The 25854-nt window shown below is 58.7% G+C and overlaps 1 protein-coding gene and 1 long non-coding RNA gene across 7 annotated transcripts; one reads left to right on the top strand and one right to left on the bottom strand.

The window, feature by feature from the left end:
* The first annotated feature begins 1004 nt into the window (after positions 1–1004).
* WIZ (WIZ zinc finger) lies at positions 1005–24941 on the top strand. Of its 6 annotated transcripts, XM_045549552.1 has the most exons (12): positions 1005–1263; positions 6223–6295; positions 7908–10063; positions 11363–11686; positions 15710–15880; positions 16777–17280; positions 18311–18706; positions 19273–19821; positions 20903–21430; positions 21639–22058; positions 22319–22514; positions 23796–24941. In XM_045549552.1, exons 1-12 carry the CDS (start codon positions 1059–1061, stop codon positions 23953–23955), a joined length of 5682 nt encoding a protein of 1893 aa, XP_045405508.1. In that variant the 5' UTR covers positions 1005–1058; the 3' UTR covers positions 23956–24941. The 6 variants fall into 6 exon arrangements, with proteins under 6 accessions (XP_045405508.1, XP_045405517.1, XP_045405523.1 ...); XM_045549561.1 differs by lacking the exon at positions 15710–15880; XM_045549567.1 differs by lacking the exon at positions 18311–18706.
* On the bottom strand, positions 6709–14874 carry LOC123636918. Its single transcript, XR_006734705.1, has 3 exons — positions 14700–14874; positions 8506–8603; positions 6709–6971 (listed from the first exon to the last, which is right to left on the bottom strand). It is a non-coding gene; the product is annotated as an uncharacterized LOC123636918 (long non-coding RNA).
* Positions 24942–25854: the final 913 nt, after the last annotated feature.

Raw genomic sequence — 25854 nt, 5'->3', positions numbered from 1 at the left:
AGACCCCCGCAAAGACTGCCAGCCCACGGACGAGCCCCCTGGGAGCCCCCAGGCCCCCGAGGGCAGCGCCTGCAACCAGGCCTGGAGCCCCGGCCCCGCCCCGGTTGCCTGGGCCCGGCCTCCCCACCATCTCCCTGGGGAGGGAGCCTCATTCCTGCCCTTCACTTTCCGCCGTTACCTTGAAGGTATTTATAGGTGGAGAGGACAGCCTCTGCTCCCTAGGGTCCTCATTTCTGGACCAGGAGCCCCATCAGTCCCTTTGGCCCACGGACTAGAGCAATCTTGGTTGGAGGGTGGGGGAGTGGGAATGGAGGAACCCAGGCTAAGTGTGCATGAGGGATAATGTTGGGAAGAAGAGAAAGGGTTAATGCTGGGGTCACTTGAGGTTGTGTGTGTGGGTGAAGGGGTTAATGCTGGGGAACCCTAAGGTCCGGTGGGGGGAAGGGTTGGAGTGTGGGAAAAGTGCAGGGTAATTGATCTGGGCAACCAAAGGGAGAGAAGTGAAGGGGTGAGGATGGTGGGACTCCAGACAGTGTGTAGGATCAGAGTGTAGAAGTGTCTGGGATTCGTGCGAGGAAAGGGAGGCACGGCCATAGGGTGTGCATGTGCGTGGAAGTGAGGGCACCAGTGGGGAAAGTGCAACTGTGTGTGAACCAGGAAAGGCATCTGGAAGAAAAAGTAGGATTAATGATGGAAGAAAACAAGGTTGGTTGAGTATGCATGTGTAAAAATGGGGTAAACTGAGGCAGTACAGGATCTGTGTAAAGAGAGGAGTTGTTGGTGGGGAGACTGAGGCATGCTGAGGGTAGGGGCCATTGGGATATAATGTGCATAGATAGGGTCTCAGCACCATTTACTTAGCTCACCTGGGCTGGGAGGTAAACTGAGGCAGTGAGCTACAAGGGTGAGAACTGGGGTTTTGAAGGAGGGGAAACTGAGGCAGAATCCCTTTCCTATGTCCCCTAAGTACTTCCCTCTCTCTGCCTGCCCCACCCCCAGACCCACAATGCCCCGCTGAGCCAGCCCGGCAGCTGAGTGGAGCCCAGCAGAGAGCACCCATGGAGGGGTCCCTGACAGGTGGCCTGGCTGCACCAGATCGTCCTCGAGGCTCAGAGAGACTGCCCGGCCTGATGCCAAGGGAGGACATCGAGGGTGGGGCTGAGGCTGCTGAGGGGGAAGGTGGCATCTTCCGGTCCACCCGTTACCTGCCTGTCACCAAGGAGGGCCCCCGAGACATTCTGGATGGCAGAGGTGGCATTTCTGGTAAGAGGGTGGGCCCTGTGGCCCTGTGGGAGCATCCAGCCCCATCTCTAAGGCTCATTGAGAGCCAACGCCCCCAGCCCAGCCGGGGCTTAGTTGAGATTCAGATTCCACTTGGGCCCAGAGCCTTCTCTGCGCACTCTGTTTGGCTTCTCATGTCACAGTTGTGAAAACAGATGTCTGAGAAGCCAGTGACCAGACCAAGGCCCCCCAGTGGGTAGCAGGGAGCTAGGACTTGAGCTCAGGTCAGCCTTACATTCTCCTCTGAGTGCACTACTTGGTTCCAGATGCCCATCTCAGCACCCCAACCTCCCCACCCCAGTGCACCTGTGCCCCAGGTGTAGCCAGCTCCCATCAGTCTGTCCCCGGCTCCCTCTTGTTGTCTCCGTGAGTCCTGTTCTGAAGGCCTGGGCTGAAATAGCTTGTGCCCTCTAGTGGCTAGGTAGAGACTGGGTAGTCAGCGATGCCTCCCACCCCTTTGTGCCTCGATTTACCCAGTAAAAGGGTATCTTACACTCTCTGCACCTCAGGATTTATTACACATTCATTAAATACTGAGCACCTAATGTGTGCCAGGCTCTGTTCTAGGTGCTGGAAATACAACCATAAACAAAAGAGGCAAGAGATCCTACCCTCCAAGGGCAGATGGACAACAGCAACTAAACAAATACCATAAGAGCAGCTAGTGACAGATGCTGTAAAACGGTTAAACAGAGTGCCAGAGTTGTGCCCGGGGACCCTGGGAAAACTTCCCTGAGAGGGTGGCATTTGAGGGGAGCATGGAATGAATGGTGGGAAGGGCATGCCAGGCAGAGGGGACAGCAAGTGCAAAGGCCCTGTGGTGGGGAGGAGCCTGCTGTGTTCAAGGACCACCTAGAAGTCTGGTGTGGCCACAGAACAGTAGCCTGACATATCAGACCTCTCCCTTCATCTCCAAGGCCTGCTCCAAAGGCTTTGGTTTTCCAGAACCTCCAAGCACCTGCTGAGGAGTTTCCTACCTGCCACGCATCTCATGTCATTCTCAGAAGAACCCTGTGCGATAGTCTTAGTTATTTTCATCACCATGTCAGAGATGGGGAAACCGAGACCCTGAGGGGTGAAGTAAGTTGCCCAAGGTCACACGGCTGGGGTGGAACGTAGCTTGACCACCCTCACCTTTAACCACCACGTGGCCTCCTTGCAGATCCTTGTCCTGTCCTGGCCCACTGTTACCACTCATGATGCTCAGATGTTTAGAGAGTACCTTCTTGGGGCCAGGCACTGGGGCACAGCAGGGACCAAGCACATACCACCCCTGCTATCATGGACCCCACCATCAAAGGCTGGAGGGACAGACATGCCACCAGGTGTTATGACACAGTTGCTGGGGCTGTGATGGGAAAGCACCTGGCCTGTCTAGGGGGGGGTCAAGGAGTTCTGCAGAAAGTGGAAGAAGTTGAATGAAGGAGAATGAGCCAGACAAGGGGGGCTGGGGGCTCCACACATGCAAAGGCTTGGAAGTGGCCAGTGGCACCTGCAGGTGTCAGGCAGGGGGATGGCAAGGGGAGACCCCTGAGGGCAGAGGGTTAGCCCAACAGCACTCAGGGAACCTTAGTAATCCCCTCCTCCAAACCATTATTTTCTGAAGCTCAGAGAGAGGCAGGACCTTATCCCAGGTCACACAGTTGGCAAGGGTAGGGCCGGGACCTTGGCTTTGTGGGAGTCTGAGGGTACAGTCTCTGGGGTCCCAGGGCTCGTTCTGAGGGATTGGGCATCTCTTCTCTACCTGGCAAAAGCCCCAGGTCTGGAAAGAGGGGAAAAGGTAGGCAAGTGTGTGCATCGTCACTGCCCCCACGCCCCCCCCACCCCCCGCCCCAGGCAGTCAGCCAGGGTCTCTTGCACGCATGCGTTTTACAGCCTGGGAAGGAGGGGGTGTGAGTGCTGAGAGGGGCCAGGCCCACCCTGAACAATTTCCCTCAGCACATTGGGGCAGGGGTGGGGCAGGTTGATTCAGAGTGGGGTCGCAGCCTGGAGGTTGGAGGGACACCTGAGTTTGGGACACCATGTCTCTCCTACTGCCCTTTTGGCCTGCTCAACACCCCCCTTTCACCGATATGGGCACCTGCCCTGGGAGTCTTGTGATGTCTATAAATAGGAACAGCCTCTGGGGCTGCTGTTCCTGGGCCCTCCCTCATCCCCACTCTGCCCCCCAAGAACACCCTGGGGTAGCTACCTCCAAACTTCTCAGCCTGGACAGGGATGTGTCTGCTGCCTCCTTTGTCCTCCGTTATGGCTGTTGGCCTGGACCCCCCATGTCCCCCCTGCAGCCTCTGCCTGATACTCCTCTCAGGCAGCAACGGTTGGGGGGCTGAGCCAGTCCGCATGGAAGAAGAGTGTGTTGCATGCCTGGTGTTGTGTGGGGGACAGGGGACCCAGGGACAAATGCCACATCATTTCTGCCCTCATGGGGCCCCAGTGCTGGGGAGAAAATCAGAACGTGGAGTGAGCAGGGCCTGAAGCTCTGGGTGCAGCCACCACCAGCTTCCACCCTGGGACGTCGCTGAGCCAGCCCCCACCCCCTCGGGGGCTCTCACCACCCTTCCTTCCCTCTGCCGCTGCTTCTGTGGATGGAGAATTTCCTGTGATGTCATCGGCACTCTGCGAGACTGGGTTGTTCCCAGAACAGAGGAGGAAACCGAGGCTCGGAGTGGGAAAGGTGTGCCCTTCGGGGCACCCCTGGGACCTTGAACTCAAATCTCTCTCTGGCTCCAAAATCTAGGTTCTTGGCTGTTCTATCAAGTTGAACCCCGGTCTTGGGATTCAAACTGCTCGAAGATGCCCCTCACTGGCAGCATTTACAGTCCCTCTTGGGGGACCCCATATGGCAGGAGTCCGTAAGGATGCTTTGGCATGGCTACTACATGAAGGCGGCATCCCAGTCACCTCCTCTGACCCACAAGGACCCCTGGATCCCCATCCATCCCCGTTGGCAAACCCCACCCCAAGGTGTCTTGGACACGGGGCCCAGCTTGGCCTGCTTCCTCCAAAGTCACTATCGCTAAAAATAGGAGCCTCACCGGAGCTGTTCAGACAAAGAGGCCAGCGTGGCCCCCTGGCTCGTGGAATCTTAGACAATGGCAATCGCAGAATTGTTAAATCTGGGACGCCCAGAATCTCAGGAGCCTGGGGGCCCAGAATCTCGGAAACAGGACGCCCAGGACCCTCAGACCCACACCCTTGGGTCGCGTTGGGGCTGGTTACATGCGCACCAGTTGCCCTCTCCTGGAAAAGTCCCATCTATGACCCATGTGTTCTCTAGAGACCCTGCATCTGCGGTCTTGCTCCCTTGGCCGGTCCACATCTTGCTTCCCCAATTTTTATGCCCTCTCCATCACCTCACCCTAAAACCAGGCCTTGTATCCAAGCACAGCCCTGCTCCAGGTTAGGCTACCCCAGTGGTTCTAAAAATGGGGCGATTCTGCCCAGGTGACATTTTGGTAGTGTGTGGAGACAGTTGTGGTTGTCATGACCATGGGGCGGGGAGATACTGACGTCTGGAGGGTGGAAGCCAGGGACACTGCTCAACTCCTTGCAGGGCAGGCCCCACCACGCAGAGTGATCCAGCCCCAGACATCAACAGGGCTAGGGCTGAGAAACCCGCTGTAGACACGCCAATTTCTGCATCCCCCACCCCAGCTTCCAGAGGCCACACAACAGCCTCAGCCCTTTTCCTGGGCTCAGGAGAAAGCCCCTTAGGCAGTGACCATACCTTTCTGACCAATCCTGCCTTCCTATTTTAAATGCCTTGACTCTTGACGGTCCACTCTCAATTTCCTGGGCCAATTGGATGGCGAGGGATTGGAAAAAAGAATTAACCCCAGCCCCAGCCCTCTTTTTGGACTGTTCTCAAATTGAGGCGAATCCAGCAATTGCATCTGTCGGGCTCTGGACGGGACACAAGTTCCCCTAGCGTGTTAACTTTGGCCCAGGCAGTTGGCCTGTTCCCCGATTGGCATGCTCACCGCATTAGACGAGCGTGGCGGGCAGAGGAGATGTAGGCCAGGATTCCTGCGGTCGCTCCAGGCATTGGCTCCACAGGCGGATAATGGAGAGTTGGCTCTATCTGTGTTTTGGTGGTGAGGAGGGGGGCTGGGGTCCCGGGATGGGATTGCCTTCTAGGGCTTAGGCCCAGGAGGGGGACCAGAAGGCAGGGATGGGCCCTCTGCAGCTTAGGCTAGAAGAGGCTCCTCGTTCATCATCTGGCAAGAATTTGTTGAGCACTTGCTGCATGCCAGGCACTGGGACGCTGCAGTGAACCAGGCTGACAAAGTCCCCCTGCTCTAGCAGAACGTATGTGATAGCAGGGAACCTAGACAAGCAGTCATTCAGAGAGGGAGCCGGGTAATTTCAGGGAGTGCTAAGAAAGAAAACAGGTGCTGAGAGAGAAAATCAGAGGGGCTCACTTGAGTAGGTGGCCAGGGAAGGGTGTTCTGAGCAGAGGGAACAGCATGTCCAAAGACCCTGAGACTGGAAAGAGTTAGGTGGGCTTGAGGCTTCACGAGGAGGCCCGTGCAGTCAGAGCAGAGGCAATGAGGGCCAGGGAGGGAGGTGAGGTTGGGGAGATCTACAGAGGTCTGACCTCATAGCCTTGTAGGTGGCATATAGGTATAATGACAAGCCAGGTGAATTTTCTACCAGCGTGTGACTTTAAAAAATCACCCTGGCTGCCAGGTGGGGAGAAAGAGAGGAGGGTTGGAAGGCAGTAAGCCCCCTGGAGTCTGGCCCTCCAGGGGAGCCCAGGGGACTCCTCCAAAGAAACCCCTTCTAGGGCTCAGGAGTGCAGAGGCCAAAGGCCTCTCAGGGAGAGGAGTTAGGAGCCAGCAGGGCCCTTCCGAGGTGCCCGGCGGGGTTCCTGGAGCTGGGGTGTGGAGGGCCCCAGCCAGGGGGACCCCAGCCCCTCAGGGTCTCCCCTCTCTGTTGCAGACGGGCAGCCCCATCCCGGCCTCAGCGAAGCCCTCCCCCGTGCCACCTCCGCCACCCATCGGATCAGCAGCTGGTGAGTGCCATGCTGGCCCTGACCTCAGGGAGGGCAGGGGGGCAAGCAGGATGTGCCCAGGCCCAAGAGAAGCCCCTGGGGAATGAGAAGGGGACAGGAGGGAATCAGGAGGCCAGGCAGGAGGAGTGGCGGCCCCCGGGTGTGTGCTGGAAGTCGGGGGAGGTCCTGGGATTGAACACAGACAGTCAACTCTCATTATCACCTGCAGGGCCACAGAGGCAAGAGCCTAGAGGTTGGATCCTTGGAGTCCTATCTCTGTCAGGTGACCCTTAGAATGATTCTAGGCCTCTCTGAGCCTCAGTTTCCTCATCTGCAAAATAGAGTCCATAAGATACATCTCACAGATTTGCCTTGAGGTGCCAAGGGGCCTTGGGTGAGCACACGAATCAAAAGCAATGCTGGTGGCTGCCACACTTTATTAAACGGCTTGGCGGGTGCTCATAGGTCATAATAATCTTATCAGGATTAATAACAGCTGCTACATGCTGGGCTCTCAGCAGGTGTTTCCCGCCCACTGAATCTTCACCACACCCCCAGGAGGATGGCCCTGTTGGTATGGCACATCACTGATGGCTCTTAGAGAGGGGACCTCGTGGTTTCTGCTCAACATTCGGGTGCAGCCCATTTCTTCATCCGTTCCATGGGTGTGATCAGTGTCCCCTCATGGAGGCAGGATCTTGAAAACGAAGGGAGAATTGATCAGGACGGTCATGATAAGAACCCCAGTGAGCCTGGCACTGGGTGAAGCAAAACACTTCCTGAATACTGACTTGTGTCACCTTCACCCTATGCCACATGGGGCCATGGTCCCCACTTGAGGCTTTGGTTGTGCAAATAACCACCTGCCTTGCATGATGTTTTTATTGATTATGGGGTTGAGAAAGCTCCTTAGATGTTGTATAAGGACGAGGGGGTGGTTCCTGGTTCTTGGGAATTACCCCCATTTTTAGGATTGGAAAACCAAGGCCCAGAGAGGTTGCTTCACCTCCCCCCACTTCACCCCCACCCACTGCCCGAAAAGCTCAAGGTCACTGGGGCCAGAGGCTGAGCAGGGATCTTCCACCTCTCCTGCCTCTGCCCTTCCAAGGGGGGAGATACAGGGAAAATTGACGTCCTTTGAACTGTCCCACCACAAAGTTAACGGTCACCCAATTGGGAGGACAGGTGAAACGAAATTAACAAAATCACCCCAGTTTGGGGAGGACCAAAACAGAAGCAGCCTCGAGCACAGGTCAGAGCCTTGAGTCCTCCCCGGGGAGAGGTGAGAGTTGATTGTGCCACCAGACTTAAGGACACTCCATGGAGGTGGCCACATCCCCGTTTGGCCCCAGGTGTGGTCTCTGTATGTTCCCCCATGATGCAGAGGGGCTGAGCTATGTGGACAGGTGCGTCCTGGAAGTTGCACCTGGCTTTTGACCCAGCGGCTTCCAAAGGGTCCACGTGGACTCCTCCCACCTCCTTACCCTTACCCCCACACTCCCAGCCCCTCTAAGGTCACCCTTAGGCTGGACCTCTGGGGCCTGCCTCAGATACTTGGGAGGACTCCCATCACCGCCCTAGGAAGGGAGACTGAGGCCCCTGCTAACCTGTCCCCATTGGCACTTCTTTGCAGCTGCTGGGACGGAGGCAGCCTGGACTTCCGGCCGGGCTCCCCGCCACCCCGTCTCCTCAGCCACTTCCCTGGCCCCCCTGATGGCCGGGGGTCCTGGGAGCACTCCATGGTCCAGGAGGCTGGGGAGGGCATCCTATCTGAGCGGAGGTTCGAGGACTCGGTCATTGTGAGAACCATGAAACCCCACGCTGAGCTTGAGGGCTCTAGAAGGTTCTTGCACCACCGAGGTGAACCGAAGCTCGTGGAGAAAGCTCCCCAGGGCCATCACAGGTTCGACTGGCTCCAGGACAAGGATGAGCAAGGTCCCCCCCAGGACACAGGGCTGCACTTGGACCTGCCTCCCCAGCCGCCGCTGCCACCACCGCTCGCCCCCTTCAGGAGGGTGTTCGTGCCCGTGGAAGACACCCCCAAGGCACTGGACGTGGCAGTGGTGGGCACCAGAGAAGACCTGGAGGACCTCGAGGGGCTGGCCCAGCCGTCTGAGTGGGACATGCCCTCATCAGCCTCAGAAGTGGCCACGCAGACCTGGACAGTGAACTCGGAGGCATCCGTGGAGCGGCTGCAGCCACTGCTGCCCACCATTCGGACCGGGCCCTACCTGTGTGAGCTGCTGGAGGAGGTGGTCGAAGGGACGGCCAGCCTGGACGATGATGAAGACGAGGAGCCAGCTGTGTTCCCGTGCATCGAGTGCAGCATCTACTTCAAGAAGAAGGAGCACCTCCTGGAACACATGAGCCAGCACCGCCGAGCCCCGGGCCAGGAGCCCCCTGCCGATTTGGCCCCGCTGGCCTGCAGCGAATGTGGCTGGGCCTTCTCGGACCCCGCTGCCCTTGAGCAGCACCGGCAGCTGCACCAGGCCTCCCGGGAGAAGATCATCGAGGAGATCCAGAAGCTCAAGCAAGTCCCTGGCGATGAGGGCCGGGAAGCTCGGCTGCAGTGTCCCAAGTGTGTCTTTGGCACCAATTCCTCCAGGGCCTTTGTGCAGCATGCCAAGATGCACATGCGTGAGCCACCAGGCCGGGCTGCCAAGGAGACTTTTGGGGGCGGCAGTGGGGCTGGCAGCCCAGGCCCCGAGGCCAGCACCCTGGTCTATCAGCCCTACGGAGCTGCCTCGGGCCTCGGTGCCTGTGTCTTCTGTGGTTTTCCCGCGCCCAGTGAGAGCCTGCTCAGAGAGCATGTGAGGCTGGCGCACGCCCGTCCCCACTGGGAGGAGGACGGCGAGGCTTTCGAGGACGACCCCGACAGCCAGCCGGGCACTAGCCAGGATGTGTACGCCTGCTTCCCTGATGCCACAGAGGACTACTTTGGCAAAGCCGAGCCGCGCTTGGCCCCCATGGGCCGGGAGAGCCCTGCTGGATATGACCCCAGCCTGGCCTTTGGCCCAGGCTACCAGCAGCTGGGCATGAGGGATTTCCCGCTGTCAAAGCCACTCCCGGATGGCTCCGGCCAGAGGCCTCTTGGAAGGCTGGCCTTCCCCTCCCGGTTAGCATCTGCTCCCTACTCCTTACAGCTTGGAAGGAAGAAAAGCACTGTCCACCCACAGGGGCTGGGGGACCAGAGGTGTCCTTGGAGTGAAGAGGAGGAGGAGGAGGAAGATGACGACGATGACATAGTGCTGACCTCCGAGATGGATTTTTCCCCCGAAAATGGGGACTTCACACCCCCACCTGTCCCCAGCCTCATCCCACAGCCAGCCCTAGAGCTGAAGCGGACATTCCAAGAAGCCCTTCGGATGGCGGAGGCTTCGCGGGCCCAGCAGCGGCAGCTCCAAGGCATGGTCCCTGTTGTGCTGGTGGCAAAGCTTGGGCCGCAGGTCATGGCTGCCGCGGTGGCCAGGGTGCCCCCAAGGCTGCAGCCTGAGGAGCTGGGGCTGACGGGGGCCCACCCGCTGGACTTACTGCTCCTGGACACACCGTTGGGCGGCCCACTGGGGCTGGAGACGCTCCTGGATGGGGACCCGACTGTGGCTCTGAAGCATGAGGAGCGGAAATGTCCCTACTGCCCTGATCGGTTTCACAATGGCATTGGCCTGGCCAACCACGTCCGGGGCCACCTGAACCGTGTGGGCGTCAGCTACAATGTGCGGCATTTCATCTCCGCTGAGGAGGTGAAGGCCATCGAGCGCAGGTTCTCCTTCCAGAAGAAGAAGAAAAAAGGTAGGGTAGCTTTGCTTCGGCACCACCTCCCTCCGAGGTCCAGAAGACATGTGGTTGGGCAGCCCACTGTGCACTAAATTCTCCCTTAGTGCCAAGCAGGGGGGAGGTGGCCTCTGCTCCTGAGACACCTGAAGCCCCGGCAAAGGCCACCCTGTCGGCGGATGTGCAGGGACGCCCCAATGCCCTGGCTATTCCACCAGCTGGTGAAAGGAGTGCGGGCAGAGGAATGAGCCCTGGGGCAGAGAATTTCATTTATTATTTATTCCTTCATTCAACAGACATTTATTTATCGAGCGAGGTCCCCCTGTTCTGGGCGCTTGGGGACAGAGCAGTGAACGGAATAACAGTTCTTGCTCTCCTGAAGTTCATGGCCCAGTCCAGAAGGGGTGGGCCCCATGGCTGGCTTCAGAACCCTCAGGGGCTGCCTGTGAGGTATGCAGATTCCTAGGCAACAAGGTTCTGATTCCAGAGGTCTGTCTCCAACAGGAGCACCCTGGGTGGTTCTGACATTGGTAGACATGGACCCCACTTAAGGAGGTGCTGGTGTGGTGTTTGTCTGGGTGTGTGTGTGTGTGTGTGTGTGTATGCTAGGGGTTGGGGATAAGGAGTGGACAGCCAGAAAACCAGACAGTAATGACGTCAAGTAATTGGGGGCCTGAGTTAGGGGTAAAAGGGAACTAGGAAGCTGGGGAAGTGGAGAGAGAGTCCCCAACTCTACTTGGGGGACTCAAAGAAGGCTCCCAGCAGAGGATGTTACATCTGTTCCTCCATTTCTTCATCCAACACATATTTAATTTAAAGCACTGGGGTCATCCTGAACAAAAATAGACATGAAAGGCTTGTGCAGTGGCTCACGCCTGTAATCCCAGCACTTTGGGAGGCTGAGGTGAGAGGATCGCTTGAGGCCAGGAGTTCAAGACCAGCCTGGGCAACATAGCAAGACCCCATCTCTACAAAAATTAAGAAAAATTAGCCAGGTGCAGTAGCGCACGCCTGTAGTCCCAGCTACTCCGGAGGCTGAGGCAGGAGGAGAATCAAATGATCACTCAGATCATTGCAAATCCACAACTGGAGAAGTGATTCTGAGGGAGAGAGGCCTAACAGTGCCAGATGTGGGAATGGGGGACCTGGGAGGGTCAGGCTTCCTCGAATTGGGGAGAGGGGTGCATGAGCTGAGAGCAAAAGGGACAGCCACAGGGAAGGAAGGCAGTGCAGGGTGAAGCCCTGGGAACAGGGAGGGGTTGGGGCTGAAAAGTAGCCCCCTTCCCACCTCAGGCAGTCCATGTCCTCTCTCCACAGTGGCCAACTTTGACCCTAGCACCTTCAGCTTGATGCGCTGTGACTTCTGCGGGGCTGGCTTTGACACACGGGCCGGCCTTTCCAGCCACGCCCGGGCCCACCTGCGTGACTTTGGCATCACCAACTGGGAGCTCACGGTCTCACCCATCAACATCCTCCAGGAACTGCTGGCCACCTCCGCCACTGAGCGACCCCCCAGTCCCCTGGGCCGAGAGCCTGGGGCTCTGCCTGGCAGCTTCCTGACCTCCCACCGGCCCCGCTTCCCTCTCACCATGTCCTTCCCACCCACCTGGGCCGAGGACCCTGGACCAGCCTACGGAGATGGTAAGGGGAGGGGTGGGCTGAGCTGGAGCCCTGACCCTTCCCAGGGTCCCAGAGGGATGAAGGGCTGGGGGTAGAGGGGCAGCTGCTCTGCTTTCCTGGAAGCATCACTTTACAAATTATGTTGACAGCTCTCCTCACAACCACCCTGCCACTTAGGAGTCATTTCTGTTTTACTTAGGGGATGGGCTGGGGCTCTTTCTGGATCCAGTTTCTCCCTGCCCTTCCTGATGGTGACATTAACAAAGGCTCATGGAACTCTTACCAGGAGTCAGACATTGTTCTAAGCACTTCACAAACATGAGCTCATTTCCATCCTCACAACAACCCTATAAGGCGGATGTTATTATTATACCCATTTTACAGATGAGGAAACTGAGGCACACAGCTGGTAGAGGTGGAGCTGGGATTTGAAACCCAGGCAGTCGAGCTTACTTGTTCTTGAATTATGTCTTTTATCTTGAGAAGCGCTACTGGATAGAATTTACTAAAATGATGGGTGGAAACATTCTCTAGATGTCTGTGCTGTCCTATAGGGTCACCACTGGCCATGTGTGGCTGTTAAGCTCTTGAAACTTGCCAGTCTAGTGGCAGTCCTGTTGGACAGTGCAGCTCTAGAATCTAGATTAACAACCAGTGTTTGATTGGTCTGGCAGCACTGAAACGCCCCTCCCGTAATCGAGCGCTTGCCATGTACTAAGGTATCATCTCATCTCTCACTTATGACTCATAAGAAGTCTGTGAAGCTAAGATTGTTATGTTCCCATTTTACAGTTAAGGAAACCGTGTGTCATCTGCTTTGCCATATGCCACACAGTGGCAGAGCTGGACTTCTCAGCACCTTGTTTGGGGGTGTCTGCAGTGGAGGATAGTTGGAGAACTCCAGAAGTCATATTTGGTGAAGGAGTGCAGGACTGAGCACTGAAGAGGAAGTGGGAAAATGAAAGACCGAGGCTTGCAAACCCTGAGGCAAGGCCTGTCTTTGTGGGAGCCTTTAGAAGGCAGAGAACTTGGCTGTGAGGAGTAGCTGGGCTTTGAGGAATGGATGGTGTCTGAACAGGGAGAATCATCCTGAGACTGCCTTGGGACTGGAGCTTCCTTCTATGTTTCTCATACTTGTGGCTTCCAAGGTTCCACCAAGATCTGTACTCTGGGCTTGGTCACACCCATTCACAAGCCAACTTAGGAAGGCGAAGGACACCCAGGAGTCTGCACAGAGGAGGGTGGGGAGGCACAGAGAGGATAGTGGCTGGTGGAGGTAACACCTCAGGGAGAGGCAAAGTGGTGACTTGACCCCAGGCTTCTTGCTTCTGCTAAAGACTGCCCCCAGGCATTCAGCTCACCCACCTGGCTTGGTTTGTCGTGTCTCAGGGGTGGCTGGGAGGCAGAGACAGCTCTGAGGATGGCTAGGGGTGAAGGAGGCACCCTGGGTGTCCTTCGCCTTCCTAAGTTGGCTTGTGAATGGGTGTGACCAAGCCCAGAGTACAGATCTTGGTGGGACCTTGGAAGCCGCAAGTATGAGAAACATAGAAGGAAGCCCCAGTCCCAAGGCAGTCTCAGGATGATTCTCCCTGTTCAGACACCAGACTGAGATGAGAGGAGTGAGCCTCTGGATGGGAGGAAGTGGGTTTAGCACTGCCCTGGCTTTGTCCTTGGGAAGGACAGTTATGAACAGTCTTTTAGTGAACATCTGGAGAGTGAGGTGGGGGTGGGGCTAAAGAATGTTTGGAAAGAGCCTGGAGGATTTGACTTGAGTAAGGATGTCCTCGATTAGGGCTAGGTCTGGGCACTGGCCTTGCATGGCTGTCCTTAGAAGCCTCTGCCCTTTCCCCAAGTGGGCTGGAGGGGGAGGGTGCCAGGTTGGGGGCGGGGCGACCGTCAGATTCTGGTCCCACCCAGCTGTCAAAGAACAGCTGGAGACAATCGGTTTGATGTTGGGGAGGGAGAAGCTGGCAGTGCTTGAATGTGGTGCCGGCTGTGGGGGTTCCCTAGGACTGCGGGACAGCACCTTGGGGGACAGCTGGATGCCAGGATGATGTTGGGGGGACCCTCGTGGTTGGGGATCAGATGTCTTGCAGAATCCCCGACCCGGAGGGTGAGACTTCCTCGGAAGTAAATAGGGCCGAGTACTGGGGCAGGTCCTGGTTCTGCACATCGGGGCTCTAGCAGTCTGGATGCTGTCAAGGGGGATGCGTGTGGCCGGAGGTTTCCCATCCTAGCCGTGCGGATGTCCAGGGACCGGGCTGCGGCGGCAGTTGGAAGCTGCTCAGCGCGCAGCTTGCAAGTACGGGCGAGCGGTGGTGGCAGTGGGGCTGAGCGGTTTCCTGCGGCTGCAGCCGCCTGCCCGTAGGGCCCAGATGAGCGTTTCGTTCGTGGCGCTCGGCGCTCGTCAGGCCACCCTGGGCGCGCCCCGAGGGGCGGGGCGGAGCGCGCTCGGCGGCGGCGGGGCTCGGCGCTCGGCTGCTCCCGCCTGGGGCGGCCGCCCCGCGTGCGCCGGAGCCAAGATGGCCGCCTCCACCGCCCAGTGCCGAGTGACAAAAGCGGAGACCAAGGCGGCGGCGGGGCCGCGCGCGGGGGGCGTCCGGGAGCGCGCGCCCGCGGGGGCGCCCCCGCCCTGCCCCCCGAGCCCGGGCCCCGCGGCCCCCCTCGCGCTGCCGCCGCCGCCCCCACCCCCGCCGCCGCCACCGCCGCCAACGCCGCGGGACGGGCCCAAGGCCGAGCCGGAGCCGGGGCCCGGGCCCGGGCCTGCGCCCGCGCCGGGTAAGAGCCCGCGCCGGGGAGGGTGCGGGGAGGGGAAGGTCGGTGTCCCGCCCTCCCGTGCCGCCACCCCGATGCCCACCGTCCAGTCTTCGGAACCCCCCCCTCCCCCCGGCCCATCAGTCGCGCGGGCCCCGGGCCTTCTGTGGCCGCTCGCAGGGTTCCGGGCCTCAGAAACACTTCGCTGGCTCTCCTCGGGACCCTGGCCCCATCTGACAGATGTCCCCTGCACCTCTTGGAGCCCGGGAGCGTCCCTCACCATGGTTCCGGTCCCCCGGCGCGGAAACCCACTTCGGTCCTGCCCCATCTGACAGACGTGCCCACCTCACGCGGAGACTTTGATTAAGTCTTCGGTGTCCCAGTCCCCGGCGGCCTCCCGGCCTGCCTACTTCTTGCCTCTGTGGGACTCAAACTGAGAAGGGACCTGTCTGGCCCCTGCCCATCACATCCTCCTGAGCGCCTCCACAGCCCCATCTGACACACAGTCCCTTCATCCTAAGAGCCCTCCCCAGGCTGTGAACTCTAAATTTGGGATTCAACAGGCCTCCCAGGCCTCTTTCTCTGAAAAATTATCCTGGGAAAATTCACCCCTGATTCCCTTTCCCCACATACTCCTCTCCCAGGGAAGCTGCCTAGCCTGATAGATGCCTTAGAAACTTCACACAAAATTCTGTGATTCCCGCTTTTCCTGTCCCCAATCGGATCACTGCTGAGCCAGGCCCCAGGTTGTCACCTTACCCCACTTAGGGCTCAGCTTGTGATGAGTAGACCACCTCTGGCCACCACATTGTCTTTATAGCCCCAACTGCCTTGTCTGGTGGACGTTCCTCACAAGTCCTTTGGTGCTATCTCCCTGTTCTTGGCTCCTTGCCTCTGTGTTGCCTCTGTAGTCTCCTGACTGCCCACACTCTCACCCCCGAGACGGACAGATGTTCCTTCTCAGGAGTTCTGCCCAGAAAGATGTCTTCTCTGAGATCCCCTAGTGTGGGAGTCTTGGCTCAGACTTGTGCTGCATCCCCTGACCTGTCCAAGTTCTGGTGGGTGGAAGCTGCTGCTATCCCTGCTGTCATTGGGCAGCCTCAATGTCCCTGTGTCATACTGTTGCTGGGGGTTAAGGGTGGAGTCTCAGCTTTCATGGGGTGAGCTGCCTCCCAGAATGAGAGCAGGCACTGAGGATGAGGAAGAAGGGCCATCCTCTCAGTCCTTCTAGGATGGCCCAAGGACACCCTGAACCTTGCCTGGGCTGAGCCTGTCTCCCCAACCCCACAGGCCTGGGTTCTGAGGAAAATGCAATGGTGACCATGGACTTGGGCTCCCCCCCGCTCCCTAAGAAGAGCCTGCCTGTGCCTGGGGCCCTGGAGCAGGTGGCCAGTCGGCTGAGCAGCAAAGTGGCTGCAGAGGTTCCTCATGGCAGCAAACAGGAGCTGCCAGACCTCAAGGGTGAGTGGCCCAGGTGGCATGGCATGGCCCATGTTGGCCAGGCTGGTCATACTCACACAGGAACTCTCAGGCCTGGGAGTGAATGTGGGGTTCCAGGTTGGCCACAGTTTTCTCTCTGGCACCTTGAGACACCAAGGGGACACCCAGCTGTCTTCTCTCTTGAGCTTCTGCTGTCCCAGGCATGTGTGGCACTGAGCTGTGTCCTCACTGGGCAAGGAAAAGGCATCCAGAGAATCAGTGGGCATGGTGGCCAGGAGCTCACACTCAGACCCCAGTCATTTGCTGACTGTGACCCTCTCTAGCTGTGTCATCTCCTGTGTGACATCAGTTCATCTTTCCATTGATCCTAAGATCGTTATTGAGTAGTAGCAGGCTCTGGGGTAGCCCTCAGGGATGTGAGAGGAGCAAGATGAGGGACGAGGAGGCAGAGAAGCAGCTAGGTAGGGATAGGGGCTCTACAGGAGAGGGAACGTGGGACCACAGAGACCGTAGCTGGCCGTCCATCCAGCGTTTGGGACATCAGTTGAACCGCAGAGGGTGGCTAGAACTTAGATTGGTGAAGCACTTGGCTGGCAGGTCAGCATTTGTGTGACTCTGTTGCCAAGGCACCCTGCTAGGTCAGAATTCTGAAAGGTTTCCCACTGGCTGGACCACAGAAGGGCTCTGCCTACTGCTGTATGCCTTAGGCATAACTCTTCCCCTCTCTGAGCCTCAGTTTCCTTATTTGCAAACCAGATGGGCTGATTGCCAGCTCATTAGGGTCATTGTGAGGATCAGGAGGGCTTGACAGACTCTTCCATGGAGGCTGGGTGAGGGGGACCCCCGGGGAGGGGAAGCAGGAGAGCCAGCCCACGGACCTCACAGCCTGCTCTCTACTGGCGTCTGTTGCCCTCTAGCCCAGAGCCTGACCACCTGCGAGGTCTGTGGTGCCTGCTTTGAGACCCGCAAGGGCCTGTCCAGCCATGCAAGGTCCCACCTGCGGCAGCTGGGAGTGGCAGAGTCGGAGAGCAGCGGTGCGCCCATCGACCTCCTCTACGAGCTTGTGAAGCAGAAGGGCCTGCCCGACACCCACCTTGGGCTGTCCCCAGGCCTGGCTAAGAAGTCCAGCTCACTGAAGGAGGTGGTCACCGGGGCCCCCCGGCCTGGCTTGCTCACCCTGGCCAAGCCCTTGGACGTACCATCTGTGAACAAAGCCATCAAGTCGCCTCCCGGTTTCTCAGCCAAGGGCCTGGCCCACCCGCCCAGCTCTCCACTCCTCAAGAAAGCACCGCTGGCCCTGGCGGGCTCCCCTAACCCCAAGAATCCTGAGGACAAGAGCCCCCAGCTGTCCCTGAGCCCCCGGCCAGCCTCCCCAAAGGCACAGTGGCCCCAGTCTGAGGACGAGGGGCCCCTGAACCTCAGTGAGTGTGGGTCCCGGGAGCCAAGGGAGGTCCCGGCTCTGGGAGGGAAGGGGCCTCAGGTTGGGCTCCAGGGCCCAGGGTGGGGGCAGTGGGGACTCCAGCTCCCATGTTGTGAGTTGGCCAGGTCAGAGCACTGGTCAAGGCTCTGTGTCCCCTGTTGGGCCACCCAGCATACGATCATCTGTCTCCCTCTTGACTTTGCTGATTGTCCCTGGAGACCTGGCTGCAGCTGCTGAGTCTGCCAGGGTCACCCCCACCACTTATGGGCAGCTCTTGGCCTTTTCTGGGCCTGAGGCTGGGGGCAGTGAAGGCAACCAGGGCCCCTGTGGGCCTGGCTTCCCCAGCAGGAGTTCAAGGCATCTTGGGTCCAGCAGGTAGACAGATGGTCCAGCTGACAGGAGGTCCCGTTAGTTGGCCGTGTCTTCACATCTTCCTGGCTGTCCTTGTAGAGGTGGCACTCTCCCTCTGTGTCTGGGGGTGGAGCCCCGCCTCCTGGGTTGCCTGTGGGCTTGGAAGGTAGAGTTTGGGCAGAAAGCCTCCAGGCACAGTGAGCAGGTTTAATGAGAGTGTTCCTTAGAACATACATTTGTGGTCATTAAAGTTAGAGTCTAGGGGTGACCCCAGGGTCCTGATTGGCACCTCACGTTCTCTTGAAGTTGCTTCCACTCAGTCTACTGTGCTTCCTGGAGCAGGACCCTGAGCAGGTGTGCCCTTGGCTGCATGGTGCTTGGCAGTCACCATCTACCCCACACAGCTTCCATAGAAGGGGTCCCAGGGGAGAGAGGGCCTGGGAGCGTTCGATTTGGCCACTACCCCGCCACCCACATCCTTACACTGTCCACACTCACCTTGATGCCAAGAGACGGGGCAGTTCTACTTCCCAAAACCTCTCAAAAGAAATGTGCAGCGTGGGTCTTGGATCCCGAGCTACCCGGGCAGCCAAGAATCACATCAGACCCTCCTGCCTCAGTCCCCCAGGGCTGGCCAAGGTGGCGGCCGTGAACCGCCCCCCTGTGTTTTGTCTCCGCAGCTGTAGATAGTGACGGGGGCAGAGAGCTGGACTGCCAGCTGTGCGGTGCCTGGTTTGAGACCCGCAAGGGCCTGTCCAGCCACGCCCGTGCCCACCTGCGCCACCTGGGCGTCAGCGACCCGGATGCCAAGGGATCCCCCATAGACGTGCTCCACGGGCTCATCAGGAGGGACGGCGTCCAGATCCGCCTCCCACCCGGGCACGGAGCCCTGGCCCAGCTGGGGCGGCCTCCCACCTCCGCGGCCCTCTCCTTGCTCCCCCCCCCACCGCCGGCCAAGAAGGCCAAGCTGAAGGCCGCGGGTATGGCCAGCCCCTGGGGGAAGCAGGACCTCTCGGCCGCCGCAGCCGCCGGCATTTTCTGGGCCTCTGATGTGGAGCCGTCTCCTCTCAACCTCTGTAGGTTCTCGCTTCAGCCGCCCCCTCCTCCCTGTGGGCCCTGGAGCCCCTCCCGGGGGGGGGGGTCACAGTCCCCTCCCTACTCCCTCCTTGCCGGGGCAGGGAGTAGACAGGGGCCCTTGGCAGTGGGCTGCTAGGCCCTCTCTCTTGGCCTTTGACTTCCATGACCATGACCCTCCCTGAGAATGAAGGCCAAGAGGGGGGATCCTGCCTTTTGGTGTGGAAGGCACCCACATCCACCCCGGGTCTGGATGGCACGTGGCACCTAGGCTGCCGCTTCCTGCCCTCCTGCCCCTTGTCCTTGTTGGGACTGGTAAGGCTGTGGAGTCTTGGTTCCGTCCTCCTCCGCCAGGACCGAGGGTCTATTCGCTCTGTGGAGCCTCCCTCGCTTCTGCCAGGTATCTGGCCTCCTTGCCCTACTCCTGAGCTCCCTCGCTTGCACCTGCCCTCTGCCACCACCCTAGCCTGTGGGCATGCTGCTGCCCACACCCAGCCGACCAGGACACTCCTACAGGTGACCATGCTAGCGATGCCATAGTATTAACTGCCCCTTTCTCCTGCTGCAGCCTCCGGCCCAGAGCCAGCACGAGACATCCGCTGTGAGTTCTGTGGCGAGTTCTTTGAGAACCGCAAGGGCCTGTCGAGCCACGCACGCTCCCACCTGCGGCAGATGGGTGTGACTGAGTGGTACGTCAATGGCTCACCCATAGACACACTGCGGGAGATCCTGAAAAGACGGACCCAATCTCGGCCCGGTGGACCCCCAAATCCACCAGGGCCCAGCCCAAAAGGCCTGGCCAAGGTGATGGGCAGCGGAGGTCCTGGCAGCTCGCTGGAAGCCCGCAGTCCCTCGGACCTTCACATCTCACCCTTGGCCAAGAAGTTGCCACCGCCACCAGGCAGCCCCCTGGGCCACTCTCCAACTGCCTCTCCTCCCACGGCCCGAAAGATGTTCCCAGGCCTGGCTGGACCCTCCCTGCCCAAGAAGCTGAAGCCTGAACAAATGCGGGTGGAGATCAAACGGGAGATGCTGCCAGGGGCCCTTCATGGGGAGCCGCACCCATCTGAGGGTCCGTGGGGGGCGCCGCGGGAAGACATGACACCCTTGAACCTGTGTAAGTGTGACCCTGAGACAGGGCAGGGAGAACAGCTGGAGGGGTCTCTTCCCTGCCTCCCCTCGGGGGTATCCATAGCGCCCAGGGTTGCAGTGGAAGGGAAGATACCCCACAGGTCCAGAGGACACGGGGCTAGCTGTGCATTCCTGCTACACAGACCCCTGCAACTGAGCTGCTTTTTGATTCTCATTTATTCATTCGGGGAAGCAGAATTGTGTCATTCAGTAATGGCAAAAAGATTCTATCTCTTGTGCCATCATCAGTTGGTTGCAGCTGCCAACCAGACTCCTAGGGAGAAAGACTGTGGGGATCAAGTAGTGATGTCTGCCATGGGCAGGAGCGTAGGACCTGGCAGTGGATATGTGAACTGTGTCTTTCTGGCATTCCTGGTAATTAAGTGCTTGGCATTTGGAGTCTGAGTCAAGATCTCTGTTCCTCCACAATCTAGCAATGTGTAACCTTGGGCAAGCTTCCTCATTTGGAAGATGGAGATCAATGTAGTCCCAATTCCATATGGTTTTCTTGAGGATTAAGTGGGACAAAGCACTTAGCTCAGTGCCTGGTTACCAAAAGCTCTCTGTGCACAATGGCGGTAACATCACCGTTGCTGGCTTCCCTGTTGCAGCGTCGCTGTGTTCATTGTGCTCAGGTTGATTAAATGTCTGCTGTGTGCTGAACAGGTGAGGGTGGCCCAGGCTTTGCCTCAGAGCTCATGTGCATTACATGCTCTGTGCCATGTGTGCTGAACTGTCCCCATTTTAGACCCTCCTGGTCACACTGGGAGGTGGGAGTTTTCATCTCCATTTTGCAGAGGAGGAAACTGAGGCTCATAGAGGGGGAGTGGCTGGCCCAGGATCACACAAAGAGACACTGTGAAGCCAGCTAGATTTGCGGTGACGGAATAAGCAGCAGGGCTGGACGTACACACAGCCTCTGGAGGCCCAGATGAGGGAGCAGGTCCCTGGGGTCTGGCGGTGGGTGTGGACAGGGGCAGCTGGCACTGATACGGGCCTTGAGCTTGGAGGCTTCCTGCCCGCAGCCGCCGCCTCCTTCTCCTCCCCCTACCCTGGATCCTCTGCAGCGTCCCGGGCAGAGCCGGTGCGCGACATCCGCTGCGAGTTCTGCGGCGAGTTCTTCGAGAACCGCAAGGGCCTGTCCAGCCATGCACGCTCCCACCTACGGCAGATGGGTGTGACAGAGTGGTCCGTCAATGGCTCACCAATCGACACACTGCGGGAGATCCTCAAGAAGAAGTCCAAGCCATGCCTCATCAAGAAGGAGCCGCCCGCTGGAGACCTGGCCCCTGCCTTGGCTGAGGATGGTGCCCCCACAGCAGCCCCTGGGCCCATGCAGTCCCCACTGCCACTGTCGCCCCTGGCCATCCGGCCAGGCAAACCAGGAGCAGGGCCAGCCCAGGTTCCCCGCGAGCTCAGCCTGACACCCATCACTGGGGCCAAGCCCTCAGCCACTGGCTACCTGGGCTCAGTGGCAGCCAAGCGGCCACTACAGGAGGACCGCCTCCTTCCAGCAGAGGTCAAGGCCAAGACCTACATCCAAACTGAACTGCCCTTCAAGGCAAAGACCCTCCATGAGAAGACCTCCCACTCCTGTAAGCAGCGGGCGGCAGGGTCCTGGGAGGGCGTCTACTGGGGCCTGCAGAGCCGGGCAGTTCCCCAAGTGCTCACATTGACCTCAAGTGGGGCCCCTGCGGCAGGGCCCCAGTGGGAGGCGGGATTGGCTCCTGGCCTGGGCAGGGCCGCCTGGGTCTGCCTGCCCTGTTCAGGCCATGACTCAGCAGCACCCCCTCCGCCCCACAGCTACCGAGGCCTGCTGTGAGCTGTGTGGCCTTTACTTTGAGAACCGCAAGGCCCTGGCCAGCCACGCACGGGCACACCTGCGGCAGTTTGGCGTGACAGAGTGGTGCGTCAACGGCTCGCCCATCGAGACACTGAGCGAGTGGATCAAGCACCGGCCCCAGAAGGTGGGCACCTACCGCAGCTACATCCAGGGCGGCCGCCCCTTCACCAAGAAGTTCCGCAGTGCTGGCCATGGCCGCGACAGTGACAAGCGGCCGCCCCTGGGACTGGCACCTGGGGGCCTGGCCATGGTCGGCCGCAGTGCTGGGGGGGAGCCGGGGCCTGAGGCTGGCCGGGCAGCTGACAGTGGTGAGCGACCTCTAGCAGTCAGCCCGCCGGGCACCATGAAGGCCGAGGAGCACCAGCGGCAGAACATTAACAGTGAGTGCTGGTGGAGGGGCGTCGGGAGGGCTGCAGGCACCTGTGGGCCCACCTGGCCACCCTCCGGGCTCTCTGCTGTGTGTCGCCCTTGGTCCCTTCTCCAGTTGCTCACCCATTCACTCGTCTGTCTACCAGACGGGCGGTGTCCAGTTCCCAGCTGTCCTGTCTTACAAGTGGTGTCCACTTCTCACTTGCTGAAGGCAGGAATGTCCCCAGGTCCTGGCTTTCCTGCTCATCTCCCGTCCCTCTCCCCACCTTAGAATTCGAGCGTCGACAAGCCCGCCCTCCAGATGCCTCCTCAGCCCGGGGGGGTGAGGAGGCCAATGATCTGCAACAGAAGCTGGAGGAGGTGCGGCAGCCCCCGCCCCGAGTCCGGCCGGTCCCCTCCCTAGTGCCCCGGCCCCCCCAGACATCACTCGTCAAGTTTGTTGGCAACATCTATACTCTCAAATGCAGGTACGCTGTCTCCAGGGGAGGGAGACCACTGTGGGGAACTTCAGAACAGTCTGGGTCTGGTGGGGTCTGGGAGATTTCATCTCAAAGGCTGCTCTTGTGTGTGGTGGGGCCTGGGGTGAGGCCTCCTCACAGACAGTGGCATCTCAGAGCATCAGGCTAACACCCTGAGCTTTGTAGCCTGTAAGACCTGTGTTCAAATCCCAGCTCTGACACTTAGCAGCTCAGTGACCTCGGGCAAGGGCTTACTTACTCCATGCCTCAGTTTCCCCACCCATAAAACAGGATAGGTAATAGACCTACTTAATAGATTTGAAATGAGGACCAAGTGATTTTAATATTTATAAAGCATTCAGAACTCAGCCTGGCACATGGTAAGCACTCAACAAGTGTCTGGCTGATTAAGAAAAAAATAGGTTTACCAAAGTCTACGAGTACATCAGAAACCAGAACACTGGCAACTGAGGTGAGAGGTGACTCGCTGCAGGCCCTGTCAGAAGTAGGATTAAACCCAGGTCTCAGGCTGGGCACGGTGGCTCACGCCTGTAATCCTAGCACTCTGGGAGGCCGAGGTGGGTGGATCGCTCAAGGTCAGGAGTTTGAGACCAGCCTGAGCAAGAGCGAGACCCCGTCTCTACTAAAAATAGAAAGAAATTAGCTGGACAACTAAAAATCTATATAGAAAAAATTAGCCGGGCATGGTGGTGCATGCCTGTAGTCCCAGCTACTTGGGAGGCTGAGGCAGAAGGATTGCTTAAGCCCAGGAGTCTGAGGTTGCTGTGAGCTAGGCTGACGCCACGGCACTCACTCTAGCCCGGGCAACAAAGTGAGACTGTCTCAAAAAAAAAAAAAAAAACAACCCAGGTCTCTGGAGCCAAGAGCTCGGGCACTGGACCCCTGCACTTTGAGGCCTCTTTTGGGGACAGGAGGAGGAGAGGGGCCTGGCAAGTTGGGTAGGATCTGCCTCCTGTGCCCTTTACCATCTCATATCATATGCATCAGTCAGGTGGCAGAGGTGCTTGGGAAGCCAAGTGACCATTACCGAGTACCAGTGACCTCTTAGAGGCAAAGGAGTCTCCATGAGACCCCACTGTGACCCCGTGGTGGGTGGAGGTGGCTGTCCATGAGGAAACTTCTGGCTTCTGGGCCCCCACTCCCTCACATCCTGGGCTTGCCCCGTCCACACAGAATAGCCACGGGTGTGCCCAGGGATGTGGGCAAGGCTATGCTTCTGCCTCTGATCACAGCAGTGGCTACTCCCTCTCTCTCTCTTCACCCACACAGGTTTTGTGAAGTGGAATTCCAGGGCCCCCTCTCCATCCAGGAAGAGTGGGTGCGGCACTTACAGCGGCACATCCTGGAGATGAATTTCTCCAAAGTGGACCCCCCGCCTGAGGAGTCCCAGGCCCCACAGGCACAGACAGCGGCGGCTGAGGCTCCCTAACACAAAAACATTCCAGATTCCCTCTTGTGCCACCTCTGTCTCGCCTCCTCTTTGTCCTCTTCCCTCTTCTCCCTCTTTCTTTTCCGTTTCCAAAGGAGCAAGCCAAAACCTCAAACCGGCACCCCTTGGGGGGCCGGGCACACTACAGCCGGGGCGCCCTTCCCCCAGCCCAAGGACTCTGGGGCCACAGGGTGTCTTCCTTCAGGCCAAGCCCACCTGGTCCAGCGGGAGGGCAGCAGCCAGGTCTCTGGTGGCAGCTGATCTGGTCACAAGGGAAGACAGCACCCCCTGCCCCCCATGAATCTAGCAGCCAGGCAGGGCTATGTCTGCCATCCGTGGCCATTTGCAAAGACTCCAAAGACCCCTGTTCTGGTTCCCTCTCACCCCCATGAATATCCTCTCTCACGCATGTACATGCGAACACACACAACGTGCACCTCGTGAGACATGGGATCTGCCCCAGCCCCCCAGTTCCTGAGTCGAACGACCACATCATGCCACGGTGCTTGCTCAGGGGAAGCCACACTCCCTCTGTGGGGCCCACAAGGGCCTGGGAGCCCCCCACTGAGCCCACAATGCCACGGAAATCCTTGTTGGCCACCCCCAGAGGGGCCTTCCCTGCTAGGAAGAGCTCAGACTGACAGCTGCCTCCTGCCATGTCAGTGGCCCCCAAGAGCCTCAGGGGCTCCGGGGCCCGGAAGGGTGGGGTGGGGGGTGGGACTCTCCTCCCCCACTCCTGTCTCCCTCGCCCTTTTCACTGTTGCTTTCTATATATAGGTCCCTAGACCTCTCACTTTTTTAAAAGCGCGTTTTGTGTAGAGAATAAGGAACGTGGATCTTTTTATTTTGCAATCCTGGGCCAGCTAGAAACCGGGAGCAGATTTGACCTTTTAACTTTTTTCAGTGGCCACGTTTTGGTTATCAATGTAACTAGAAATATGTAAATTAGATTAAATGTCTCTTCTGGAAACATCCTGGGGCAGGCAGCCAGCGTGTGTTTTTCTGTCGAGTGGACAGGCTGGCATTGGCTGGCAGCCAGGGCTGGGATCGGGGCCTCCTCTGTCCAGAGCCCTGGAGCTCCTCGGCTTTTCCCGTTGGCCGCCAAGCCGACCAGACGCAGCTGGGGATAAGCCCAAGTTCCCAGCTGTTGGCCCTTGATGCTGTGGCTGGTGGGGGGCTCTGGCCAGCTGGTAAAGCAGAGGAACCTGGCCTCTGCGCTGCCAGTCTGGGAAGAGAGCCAGGATCAAGGAGCAATGGAGCTTAGAAGAGCTTACTGAGGGCAGGAGTTGACCAGCAAGGGTGTCGGGGACCCACTGGGGGAGGGACAAGCACACAACTGCTGGGAGCATTTGGGGGCCAGGGCTTGCCTGCCTTAAGCCTTCAAGACATGTGACTTCTGTTTAGACACATGCACCCCTGAACCCAAGTAACACGAGAAAAAAGAGGAGCCGCTGACTCCTTTGTGATGTTATTTATTTTCTCGCTCTGCAAATGTTTATTGAACATTTCTGAGATTTTAAGAGATTTTGTTGGCTGCTCCTTCTTATTGATTGCATGTGGTTTTTCAGCTCTTTTTGTTTCCACTAAGTGGCCAAGTGCTGGAAAGCGGGAATGACCTCATAGGGCGTGGACAGCAGGGGCCTCCTGTACCCCCACCCTTGTTTCCCTGGGCCCCTCACCATGGCCCTGCCTGGGAAGGAGGGGTTAATGGGCTGTAATCTCACACCCACAAGGATGGTCTTGGCCCACACGCTTGGCTTTTCTGCTCCTGTGGGGTCAACATCCATCTCACCTGGTAGCGGAAGGCCTCCCATTTCTATCCATCTGGAGCTGTGGGTGGGAACACCTAAGACTTAGGAAGTGGAGAGGGCAGCTTATGGGATGACAACTGACCCAAAG

The sequence above is a fragment of the Lemur catta genome, chromosome 1 (genome assembly GCF_020740605.2).
Source record: "Lemur catta isolate mLemCat1 chromosome 1, mLemCat1.pri, whole genome shotgun sequence".
Taxonomy (NCBI): Eukaryota; Metazoa; Chordata; class Mammalia; order Primates; family Lemuridae; genus Lemur; species Lemur catta.
Note: the sequence above shows the minus strand (reverse complement) of the source record. Positions and strands in the feature narration are given on the sequence as shown.

What these genes read in the sequence shown, in the direction of transcription:
- WIZ (XM_045549552.1), top strand. Translation starts at nt 1,059, where the DNA reads ATGGAGGGGTCCCTGACAGGTGGCCTGGCTGCACCAGATCGTCCTCGA. An exon ending in GGAGCTGCCAGACCTCAAGG is followed by an intron (nt 15,881 to 16,776) that starts GTGAGTGGCCCA and finishes GTTGCCCTCTAG; the next exon opens with CCCAGAGCCTGACCACCTGC. An exon ending in TGAGAAGACCTCCCACTCCT is followed by an intron (nt 21,431 to 21,638) that starts GTAAGCAGCGGG and finishes TCCGCCCCACAG; the next exon opens with CTACCGAGGCCTGCTGTGAG.